The sequence below is a fragment of the Lagenorhynchus albirostris genome, chromosome 5 (assembly GCF_949774975.1).
Source record: "Lagenorhynchus albirostris chromosome 5, mLagAlb1.1, whole genome shotgun sequence".
In the NCBI taxonomy this organism is placed as follows: Eukaryota; Metazoa; Chordata; class Mammalia; order Artiodactyla; family Delphinidae; genus Lagenorhynchus; species Lagenorhynchus albirostris.
In genome coordinates this window covers 8,089,611-8,102,362 of record NC_083099.1, presented here as the reverse complement: position 1 = coordinate 8,102,362, position 12,752 = coordinate 8,089,611, and the positions used below count along the sequence as shown (strand labels likewise).

Genomic DNA, 12,752 nt, shown 5'->3' with positions numbered 1-12,752 from the left:
TTAGGTATAGTCATACAAACCACTTCCTTACTCTCTATTTATGGTTCACCCCCCCAAATTAGAATAGGTCAAGGAACTTGTCAGATTCTATTTGCATATGAGTTAATGTTTTATTTAACTTTTCTTTTCACTTGGAAGGTATTAAAAAGAGTGTATATTAGTGTACCACATGTGTTGTAATAGTGACATTGACCTTTCTGGTGGACACCAATGGTGCACATTTTTCAGTTGAGCCCTAAAGTCAAGAAGCTAACTCCTTCACTACAAGTCTGTTGTTCTAGTTCATACAGAGGCAGCATCTAAAAGGTTTTTCCAAAATTTTGTTCCATTTGATTTTGGTTCCCTAAGCATGTTTGTTTAACAGAAAGCGCAGAATGTATGTGCTCCAGGCAAATGTTTTCTTTATCTATTGATAATGTTAGAAGGACGATAGCAAAGCACATGAAGCAGGAGGTGCTACTGGTATTTGTGAGCAGATCTTACTCAAGTTTCTAGGTCTCACTATTTAAAAATAAGAAACCTAAGTTACTTTTGCTACCACTTTACAGGGTTTTACTTCAGTCTATACAAAGTTTTGTTATAACGCAGCTCCCTTACATGGAGAAGGGGAAGTGGAATTGAAAGAAATTAAAAGAAAGGGGTGGAGACATCTTCTATTCAATCCCGATCCCATAATGTGTTTCAGTTGTATATCAGAATATATAAAATTATCTTCAGTCATATAGGTAGAGAAAAAAAGATACATCTTAATTAAGGAAGATAATTATTCACTCAAAGAAATTAAATTGCCTTATCATCTTTTATCTTATCAATTTCCGATATAATATATCAGGAAACGACATAGATATGGTCATAAAATGGTCACAGTGTTGGAATCCCGATTACGCTTAATTTCAAGAACTTCCCAGAGTGGCTGTAGATGAAGTGACTGTTGTGGATGTAATGACTCCGTGAACCAAGCTGTGCGGCTCTGTTTTCCCACGCAGGTGTCTCTCGTGCATCTCCTGAAGACCGTCCGGCTGCTGCGTCTTCTGCGTCTCCTGCAGAAGTTGGACCGTTATTCCCAACACAGCACAATCGTCCTGACTCTGCTCATGTCCATGTTTGCCCTTCTTGCACACTGGATGGCATGTATCTGGTATGTCATTGGAAAAATGGAGATGGAAGACAACAGCCTTCTGAAGTGGGAAGTTGGTAAGGGCTTACATTTGTCGCATTTTCCATTTTTAAGTGAAAAAGAGGATTGTCTAGAATTTGGAGGAGGTGAAAGATGAGGCTATAAATATATGTCTTCTGACTGTTGATTTGTCTCATCGTTTTTGGGGGTGTGTGGAGAGGGTCCATGGTACAAGTGATTTCTTTTAAGAAAGTTTTCTGGAACAACCTTGCATTTTTTTCAAAGAGAATTGGGTTAAGTTCTCAATGGGTGAACTTTTAAAAATTCCCAGCGCGTCTGTAGAAGTGTTTAGATAAGTAATGTGTGATCTTATCTTAGCATATCCAATGGAGGGCTAGTAACAATAAATCATGGGGAACTGGCCAGTCATTACAATATTTTTAAATCATAAGAAAATGATCACTTGTATTTGAGGTGGCAAGTGAATAATAAAAAGGATATCTCTACTATTTTCTCCTAAAAAAAGAGAGACAGCACTATCATACTGACTTCCACATTTAGTATACTTTGAGAACTTGTGATGATACAGAAGAAAGGATATTTACAAACATAATTTGTAAAGTTTTGTGTCCGCATAATCCATGGGAATTTAAGGGAGTTGTTTCAAGTGTTACATAATTCTGCATAAATGAATCTGAAATGTTCTGCACATGAACACATTTTTAAACTTATATCAACCACAAGAACTTTCTAAAAAAATGAAAATTCTGAAGGCTATAACCCTCTATCCTAAAATATCTGCATTCTCACAGTCTTTCTTTTTAGAGAATTGTCATAGTACCTTATGTAGGGTATTTTTTCTTCTTAATCTGACATTTAATCAGAGAATATGTTTCCTGGTTAGCTAGAAAATCCTTCACTTATCTTCTCCTCCGAAAATCAATCTTGGACTTTTGAAAGAAGCTCAGACCTTTGCCCAGGGATAAAGCCATAGAGATTCTCAAGAGAAAAAATGCTCTAACTTCTTATATCAGCACTTTAATGGCAGAGTGCATTTGGAACATCCCTGGGTGGACTCTTACTAAATGCCACTCTCTCACCATAGGGCATGTACAAAGCCTTAAAGGACATCTTTGGAGAATGAGCTGGGGACCTTAAGAAAGTGGGTTCAAGGGAGTGAGTCTCCTGTCTACGTTCTTAAAAATGCTCCTACACATCTCAATTTTGTCCTTGAGGTACACAAAGAAACTAATGCATCCTGAATTGTTTTATCTTCCTTATCAAAGCACTTTTTCTATGCATTGCTGTAGACCTCCATTCTCAGGAACAAAGTAAAGAGAGAAATAAGACTGTAGAATGAGAGCACAAATATCCTGCATAAAGAGAACATGAGGTGTGTGTGTGTGTGTGTGTGTGTGTGTGAGAGAGAGAGAGAGAGAGAGAAGGAGATGGGGAAAGAGAAGATTTGATTAAAAGGAGGATCAAAGTCTGGATTGTACTTGGATGAAAACATTTTCTGTTCTTCAGTATCGTTTCCCTCTTTATAACTTTGTCCTCCGGCTTCCTCATCACAGACCCTAGCATGGTCCTAATGCTTTTCAGTGAATTACAGCATGAAGTCTCCTCCCTTTGTTGTGAATCCATGTTAAAGTTCTGATTTGTGGCCATCAGCCACCTGATTCCTTTTCGGACCTGACCTCATTTCCTTCAGGCCCCAGACCTATACACACATATTAATTTGTAAGGCTTGTCTAGTCTGAGAGTCTCCAGATGGGGAGATTCAGCTTATGCACGCTGTCAAATTTAGTTAGAGGAGGAAAGCTTTGTGTTTCATTTCCAACATACCAGTCCTGCTGCAAACTAGCTGATGTTTTTCTTCCCACAAATAGGCAGAGGTATTTGTTTTCCAAGAAAAAAGAAGCCAACCCCCTGAACTTCATCTGCATTGCCCCCTACCACGCCTACTCTTTGTCCTGGTGATATAAGCCAGTGTCATGTATGGGAGCTTGTAAGCTGGAAGTTAGCTCACAAAGAGAGCTAACTATTGGCAAAATAAAATGATGGGAAGAACATTGGGCTGGGGGGCGATGGCTCTCTCCTTGCATCATGGCTCCAACACCTGCCAACTGTGAGATTTGCAGTAATTTTGTTCACCTGTCTGGGCCTCAGTTTCCTCATCTGCAACATGAGAAAACTCACTATGTAACTTGAAAGGCTCTTTCAGAATCCATGATTTATGACTTTAATAGAAGAACAAACCCAGTTTTGTGAGTTTAATATTGTGTATCTATTTTCTATCATAGCTCAGTGCCCATGTTAACCAGCAGAAGCAATCAATCATCCAATGTCAACAAATTTGAGGGATGTGTCAGGAAGGACATCCTATGATCATAGCATGTCAAGGAATTGATATGGTTTACTCAGTTATGATAAAAAATAACAGAACATTTATCTTTAGAGGATTAGATTTCCTGTCCAAACACCTCTAGGGATATGGTCAGGAAGGTAGCATGCTAATTATGTTTGTCAATATTGGGTTTTTAAGCTTGGCTACAAGGACTTTCCCTTCCCCTAAAATTACTTGGATCATTTGTTCGTTTGGAACATTCTCCAGCTGAGATTTGGACACAAATTAAATAATTATGACCTTCCCTACCTAATTTTGTAATGAAGCAGCTGAGAGTCTGGACTAATTTAGTTTTTACTATGTAATTTGTCCACTAATAATATGCTTTACCTTTTCTGGTCCAATTACCATGAATCAAAAAATTCATCACACACATAAAACTTGATTAGAGAACATATTGTTCTTTATGCTCTGACTAACATTAGATGTACAGAACAGATTCATCTTCCCAAGGAATAAAATAGATCTTCCTTTCTCATCGTTGTTAATTTCCTTGAAATGATTTTTTTCCCTTTTTGCCCTTGACAGGCATGCTATTGTACTTACAACTAGAGGGGGTTCAAATATTTTGCATGAGACCAAACCAAAGTTAACCTTTAAAAAATGTTTCATAATGTCACTTCTCTATAATATATCTATTTTTGTAAGGAAGAATTAATACTCCTAGATTAATTGTATCAGAGGCAAGTTATGAACTGATTTGCCTGGTGTTCTATTTTATTTCATATTCTTATGTGTTCCTATATTATATTTTAAGGAATTTGACATTTGGCTTATTGTTTCATGGAATTTTAAGCCTGGAAGGACCGTAGGCCAGCTCTTTCATTTTATGGTGAGAAATCCAACTCTAGGTTATACAAGCTTTCTGGTGGAAGGGGCTTTTGTGTCACTTGTGTCCACTACTGCTTCCTCACTGTGGTATACAGTTCCTGGTGCATGGCAAATGCGTAAAAAGAAAATTGTTGAATGAATCAGTCTTCAAGGTCTTTTCATTACTAAATGACAATCATGGGACAAGAATCTAGATTCCCTAACTCCTTGTGTAGAAGTCCTTCTCATAATTTTGAGCATTATGATATAATAGGGAATGGTTATTTAGCAAATTCTTTCCAGCAGGAAGATAGAAAGAACAAATAGGGTGGTAGCTTAAGATTTGGCCATTTATTCAAAAAATATTTTTTGAGTACCCACTGCATGCTTGGTCCTGTGTTAGGCACTGGAGATACCAAAACAAATTATATACTTAAATTAGGAGTTTGGGATTAACATAGACACACTCCTATATACAAAATAGATCAGCAACAAGGACCTACTTATAGCACAGGGAACTCTACTCAATATCTTATAATAATCTATAAGGGAAAAGAATCTGAAAAAGATTAAATATATATATTTAATATTTAATATAATATTTATTTAACGTATATTTAACTGAATCACTTTGCTGTACACCTGAAACTAACACAACATTGTAAATCAACTATACTCCAATAAAATAAAGAAGAAAAAAATAATATACTTAATGTCATGGCACTTAAAGTCCAGTAAGAAAAACAGACAAATAATTCAATGGATATATGGCAGTGCGGTATGTTCTGTAGCAAGAACCTGCATAGAGGGCAGGCAACTAAATCTAACAGGTTATCAGCAGAGGCATTTCCAAGTTGAGCTGAGTTTTAAAGAAGAATGAATAGTCTTGTCTCTAAGGATGCTGAGGAACGTGTGTGTGTCACAGCAGGGACAGGACTGTATGAAGCCTTTCACTAGAACCAGCATAAAGGGTGAAGTGGGGGATGGTAGTGAGGTGATGAGGCTAAAGAGGTAGGTAGGCAGGGTCCAGATCTTTAAAGACAATTCAGGCTAAGCTTTAGAGTTTGGGCTTCATCTAAGGCTACAGCAAGGCTTAAAATTCTCTCTCGAGCAGCGATCCTTTGAGTATAGAACCCCAGGAGGCAGGGGGAGATGTTTTGCTCTGTTTCTTTTTCAATATCTGTAAAGTGGCCCTAATAATAGTGCGTACCTCACTGGGGTCACCAGTATTAAAGTAGGCAATCTCGGTGAAGCATTTAGCACTGTGCCCGCCACCTAGTAACTGCTCAATAAATAGGAACTATTGTTACCATCATTACTATTTTATTAAGACAGTTACTTCTAATAAAGAAAGTACTATGACCTGGGACTAGTGACACTTATCATCTTATATGGGAAGAGTATTAAGTAATGGCTTTAAAAGTGTTGCCTTCAAGTTTAGTCACAGTGCTCCATAAGTTATTATATACTTTTTTACACGTATCTTCAAAATAATATATCTGCCCAAACTTTCTATTCGAGTCAGCCACTGAAAATAAGTAATTTTCACATAGCCTCGTAATTGCATACAAATAGGATATTTTCCCTTCAAAACTAATATAGGGGAGAGGATCAACATCTACCCTACATGCTTGTTGGGATATAACAAACTTTTATGGAATTTAGACATAGTGCTTCAAGTCTAAGTGTGGCTTTTAAATTTAAAATTTTGTTTTCACTGTGAAGAAATGTTTCAGAACATTTCTATAAGAAGACTTCAATAAATACCTAGCTAAAAATGTGTTAGAAGGCTTTGCATGAGCACAGGAAACTATACTCAATATTTTGTAATAACCTATAAGGGAAAAGAATCTGAAAAAGAATATATATGTATATGTTACTGAATATATATATATATATAACTGAATCACTTTGCTGTACAACTGAAACTAACACAACGCTGTAAGTCAACTACACTTCAATTTAAAATAATAATAATAAAAAAGAAGACCTTACATGTTTCCTTACATCCCAGTTAATGTAGGGATATATTATTTTAGTTATCATTTATTAAGTTCAGTTAATGACATTTATAAAGTTCAATTAATGACATTGAATTAGTCCTTAAAGAGCTCCATTAGCATCCTTGAGAGAATATAATGGTTCTGATTTAAGCTAGGAAGGTTTGGATTTGAATCTTTCTTCGGGGATTTACTAGGCTTGTGATTTTGGTCAAGGTGACTTCAATGTGTGACTTTTTATACAACAATCTTAGTTTTCTCATCTGTAAAATGGGTGTGGCAATACTGATCCTCACAGCGTTTTCTGAGGAATTACAGGTACTCAAGTTGACGTGCCTCACATAGTTTCTGGTACATATTATGTTCTTGCACCTGATAACTACCACCATGACCACCACCTCCACTCTTAATCACTGATTGAGGCCATTTTCAAATTGCAGCCACCTACTTAAACTTACATCAATGAGCTATATAGAGCTGAAGTAGCAGTGCTGTTCAAATATAGTGGCCAACACAGAAATAGAGTCACAGATGTAAAAAACAAACTTATGGTTACCAAGGTGGAAAGGGACAGGGGAGGGATAAATTGGGAGATTGGGATTGACATATACACACTACTGTATATAAAATAGATAACTAATGAGAACCTACTGTATAGCACAGGGAACTCTACTCAATACTCTGTAATGACCTATATGGGAAAAGAATCTAAAAAAGAGTGGATATATGTATATGTATAACTGATTCACTTTGCTGTACAGCAGAAACTAACACAGCATTGTAAATCAACTATAACAAAAAATTAATTTAAAAAAACCAAATCTAGTGAAGAGGTGATATTTCTGTATCAGGGACAATTCTTGATTGCAAGCAAAAACAGAAAAGGAATGCATTAGCAGGACATGCAGACTCAGAAATAGAAGGATGGAGAACAAGACTTGGGGGAAAAAATGTGAGCCAAGGCAGATCCAGATACCCCAGTGCAAGAAGCACAGTTGCTGACATTTTGCAAAGATGGCCTGGACGTGTTTCTGCCTTTGTAGATGCCATGGGTGAGTCCTAACCTTCTGTTCATCTCTGATTCACAGTCCCTGAAAGGAGAATCCGATTGGTCACGCTTACATCATACATTCAGACACAGACTTCTGGGCAAGGAGGGATCCCCCCACCTTACACTTTCATGGTTAGAAGTGGGACCCTGTGTCTCTCCATTACTATACACAAAGGAGAATACCCACTTCACATAGGATTTTAGACAGCCCACCCCTCAAAAAAAGACAAAAGTCTTCTACAATAACAACTTTACCCTAATACTCAAAAAAAACAATAACATTTATAAAAACACTTATTAAAATGCTTCTGTAAATCATCATACCTCTCTCAGACATCAAATGTCAGATGGAATTAGCTGAAAGATGGGGATGCTGTAATTCCCGGTGCATCTTGCTCCCTGTAATGCAGTCGGTGCTGCTGTGTCAGCCTAACAGTGGTACTTACCAAGCTGTGCTTCCACAAGCAGACTGCACCGTGGTCGGTAGCTCTCTTTTGTAGGTAAAACACTAACATTCTTTCTCGAAGCTATCTCTGTTTCTAAGGCTATGACACACTGAACTTTAAATGATCTGCTTCAAAAGTTAGAGCTGAGAGTATATTGTAATAGAGGGAAGCTTTTTTTTTATCTTTCAATCCTTTGGCTGGAGTACATTTATCCATTGCAGATGTCTAAACGTGTATCTGCATCACGGAAAAAAGAAAAGCCCAAGAATATCATTTTCAAATTTTCATTGACAATTTTAGTTTTAAATCTCCTGATGCTCATTGGATAAAACATCATAAAACCTGATTGATTTGAATGGCTCTCTAGTTATTAACTGCTTAGCATTTACAAGCCACATGTAATGGGGAAAAAAATGACCAGGCTTATGATATTGTAAGCTGATTATTTCAATCACTATCAAATTTTCCTCAAGAGAAGGTAGAATTGTCCAGCACTCTACATTTTCAGGTTCTGTGTAAAGGATTATATAAACATTTTTAGATAACCCTGATCTGTAGATTTTCATTCTTGCAAATACATGAAATAAAGAAAGGGGAGAAAAAGCCTAAAATGAAGATTTCTAACCATTAAAATGGACCCTAGTGATGGACTCCTGGACTTAATTTTTTTTTTTTTTGAAGCAGGTCTTGAACTTTAATGTGCGCTGAAATTATGTGAGGATTGCATTAAAAAACAGATTCTAATTCAGTAAATCTGAGGTGGAGCCTGAGATCCAGCATTTTTAACCACCTCCCCAGTGAAATCAGGGCTACTGGACCCCACACCACACTTTGAGTAGCAAAGTTTTAAAAAGCCTTGGGACATTGTGTGAATTTAATGCTCATGGTTATAAAGTCCTAAACCAGCAACAATTGAGTTCTTCCTATTTTTCACTTTCCTATGCTTTTCCAATCCCCATCACATCTGTGAACTAGTTCACAAGTGAACTAGGAATAAATTTAATGAGTAGAAAAATAACTTACAAATTTTTTTTCTTCACATTTTTTGAAAACAATTGATTTATATCAGATTAATATTTAGCTTACATTTATTAAGCACCACCTACATGCATGGTGCAGTGCTTAATATATTTGTATGCATTTTCTCATCTGATCTTTATTGAAATCCCATGAGACAGATGTTTTCAACTTCATCTTAGAAAAAAGAAACTAAAGCTTGAAAAGTTTGAAATTTCCTGGAAATTTCCTTTTTAAATTATGAAATTTTTTTTTTTTTTTTTGCGGTATGCGGGCCTCTCACTGCTGCGGCCTCTCCCGTTGCGGAGCACAGGCTCCGGACGCGCAGGCTCAGCGGCCATGGCTCACGCGCCCAGCCGCTCCGCGGCACGTGGGATCCTCCCGGACCGGGACACGAACCCATGTCCCCTGCATCGGCAGGTGGACTCCCAACCACTGCGCCACCAGGGGAGCCCTAAATTATGAAATATTTTTAACACAGAAATGTTTAGAATCAGTATAATGGTCACCTTCTAAAAATTATATATTTTTTAACATTTTGTTTTAATATATTTGCTTTATTTCTTTTTTTAAAATCAATGCAGTATCACAGATGAAGCCAGAGCCCCACGACCCTTCAATTCTGCTTTACTCCCTCCATCTTTCCTCCTTACTAAAGTTGGTGCATAAAATTTTTTTAGACACTGTTGTTACTATACAAATGTGTTAGTAAAACAATATATGATATTATTTTCCCTCATTATCTTCCATATAAATCTTCACAAATGTAAGAAGTAATAATAATAACAGGCATACATGGGGCTTTCTCAGTGCCAGGCACTGTTCAAGGCATCTTGCTATAATTTTATGAGCCCAATACTGTTATCATTTCTATTTACCGATGAGAAAGCTGAGGCACATAGGTTGTATGACTTGACCTAGATACACAGATAAAATACACAGGAGCTGGGATTTCTCTCTTCTTTGTATCTTTTTTACATTCTCATTGAACTTTTTTTTTTAAGATCAATCCATCTTAGATATAAACCTTATATATTTATTTTTAACTGTTTAATAGAATTCTATTGTACAATAAGCCAGTTTACTCATCATTTTGGTTTATTTATCCACTCCCCTACTGAGTTGACTGCACTCACTATGGCAAGTACTGGGCAATGAACAATCAAATACAAGATTCTCTGTGTGCATATGCAAGAATTTCTCTGGGTCAAAGGGCTTGTGCCTCTGCAAAATTAATACATATTGCCAGATTCTTCTCTGAAGCACTTGTATTCATTAATTATTTAGTTGGTCATATTGTATGTGTTCTTTCCCCAGAGCTTTGCCAACAATTGTTACCAATGTTTTTAAACTTGTGAAAATCTTGGAGGGTGTTGGGGAGTGGAGGGTATAAAGTAATGTCTAATTGTTGTTTAAATTTTCATTTCCCTGTGTAAGTAAGGTATAACAAGGTAGAACATATTTTTTTTGATGTAGAGAGTCACTCTAATTTCCTCTTTGGTAAATTAGAACCTCTATCTCATTAATTTTCAGTTTCTCTTCTTTCCTAAATAATCCATTTAATGCTATATATTGTTAAGTGTTGAAGTCTTTAAATGTTTTTCAAATTATATGGAACTTGAAATTAACACTTTGTTATTGATTTCTAATTACATTCATTGCTTGTTTACAGAATTTGGTCTCCGTGATACTGATTCTTCACTGTTTGTTGAAGCTCAATTGTATATATTCTTTATGTTTGAGGATATTATGCACATACAATTTTTTGGATATAATTTTTAGTTCAAGGTTTATATATGTCCATTAGATCAAGCTTCTGAATTTAATTATACCTATATTATAGATCCTTATTAACTATTTTCTGGCAAACTACATATGGAAGTTTTATTTGGTGCTTTTTCAGACCTCTGTTCACTTTCCATAGTTTTTTGGTTTCCTTTTTATAGTTCCAGTTCCTTGTTTTTTGTCCATTATATCAAAATTCTGAATTGAATTTAAATATTGTAAAAAACATACTATCTTATTGTATTTCTTCATTTTTATTTTATTAATTCAAGTTCGTTGTGTGCTAATTTTCTGTTCATCCAACTCTTGCAAAAGGTGAACTATTTCCTCTTTTGTACTTTTAAAAAATTTTTATTGTGAGCTCATCTTCAGTAGGGCTTCTTCCTTGTCAAAATCTTGTGCAGATTGAGGTATGAGAATACCCAGAATTTTGGTTGTTGTTTGCTTGCTTGCTTTTGTCAAGGATACTAGGATTTTCCCCTGCCCTGGGATCAAAATTTTTTAAATTTCTTAGCGCCAAGGTGTCTGTGATTCAGACACCAGTGCATGCAAGGCACAAGCCTAAATTTTTAAGTTCTCTCAGAAGACCACTTTTTTCAAACTCTAATTTTCCTTGTCATCCCCGTAAGCTGTTGGGTAAATTATTTCTACCCTTCTCCCTGCATGTATCACACTTAGTATCCCAGTTGTATACAAGATGTCAGTTCCAGCGTTTATAGCATTTAAGTATTCTCTCCTGTGCACAGATGGCCATGAAACCCAAGCCCACGGTCACTATTACTTCTGACCAGCTGCCCATCCCTGTCTCCCCATCAGCATCACCACCATGGTGTCAGCTCACAGGCTTGCGGCTCCTCATTTTTGCATACGTGCATTTCACTTCCTCTTTCGGAAGCATCTATATATTTCCAGTGTTTCTATCAGAAAGGCTTGCACATAAGCTAAGTTCATAATCTTGCCAGAACCACAGTCTTCATTTCTGCCAAAAATAACATAACCTAAATTCCAGTGTAATTTTCTATGTTACCTTTGAAATATAAAAATGGTTGTAATCTAATCCGTAAAAAGCAAATTGAATAAGGGTTAATTACTCAAGACCTTATTCCCACTTGGAATGCCTTTATGGGGGAAAATCTTTTAAACTTAAGACCTCAAATCTTCAATTCTTCAGATGGAATTGTTCTGTTACCAGGAAAATAAATTATGCAGCCGTCTTAAGAAGACATCATCAAATGTGCTTAATATACAATTATTTCTTTCCAGCTACTATATTAATCAAAATAATTCTTTCGGAATAAGTGACAGTTTAATGTACCGCAGATTATTTTCCTAGAAGACTATAGATATAGAGAAAAATAGAGCAGAAAAAGAACTCTTTGAGATTGGTGCATTTAAATGCTACAAAGTTCTCAGTATTTACTATAAAATAAATATTCCTTGAGGCGCTAAGAAGTGTTATTAGCTGTGAGCAAGACAAGGAATCTTAGAGCTTGACTTCTAGAAGTGTACTTTGTTGTTAGAAATTCAAGAGGTGGACATAAAAATTGGCAAAAATTTTTTTGATAATATTGGCTTGGCGTAAGTTTGTATAGGCAACAACTTCCTCAGTCGTTTAGAAAGAAGTAGAAGTGATTCTAACTGAATCTCTCTGAAGATGGCATTTGAGCTGGGCTTCAAAAGGTGAGTACAGCTTTGGAGAGGATGCATCAGAGAACATTTAGGTGGGGACACGGTATGAATAAAGCCATAGAAGTAGGAAATCTCACAATGTGTTTGAGGAAGAGTGAATGGATGAGATGAATTTGTTTAGTCTAGAAAATTCTTGAACAGCTGGTGTCACAAAATAAAAGGCCTAGAGGAGGAAGGGGCCTAGCATTCATGGCTGAAGTGGAGAAGGCAAGCCCCGTCTGAGGGAACCAATTATGACCTCAGCCCAGCACCGGTGTAGATGAAGTTTGACCACATCTGATTTTTCCAGAGAATTTGGAACTTGAGATTTGGGGGTAAATCTTGGCTTTTGGGGGTAAAGTATTGGCAAATAACTTAGAACTTGAAAAGCATAGTGTCACTGCCAAAATATGTTTCTGGGGGCCTGATCAAGCCCATAGGTCACCAATTT

The 12,752-nt window shown here is 36.4% G+C and overlaps 1 protein-coding gene across 1 annotated transcript in view; it reads left to right on the top strand.

Moving 5' to 3' along the window:
* KCNH8 (potassium voltage-gated channel subfamily H member 8) overlaps window positions 1–12,752 on the top strand; it is a 384,891-nt gene that overhangs the window by 262,566 nt on the left and 109,573 nt on the right. The window contains exon 7 of the mRNA XM_060149115.1: window positions 987–1,194. Coding sequence (XP_060005098.1) covers window positions 987–1,194 — 208 coding nt within the window. The remainder of the gene's footprint in view (window positions 1–986; window positions 1,195–12,752) is intronic.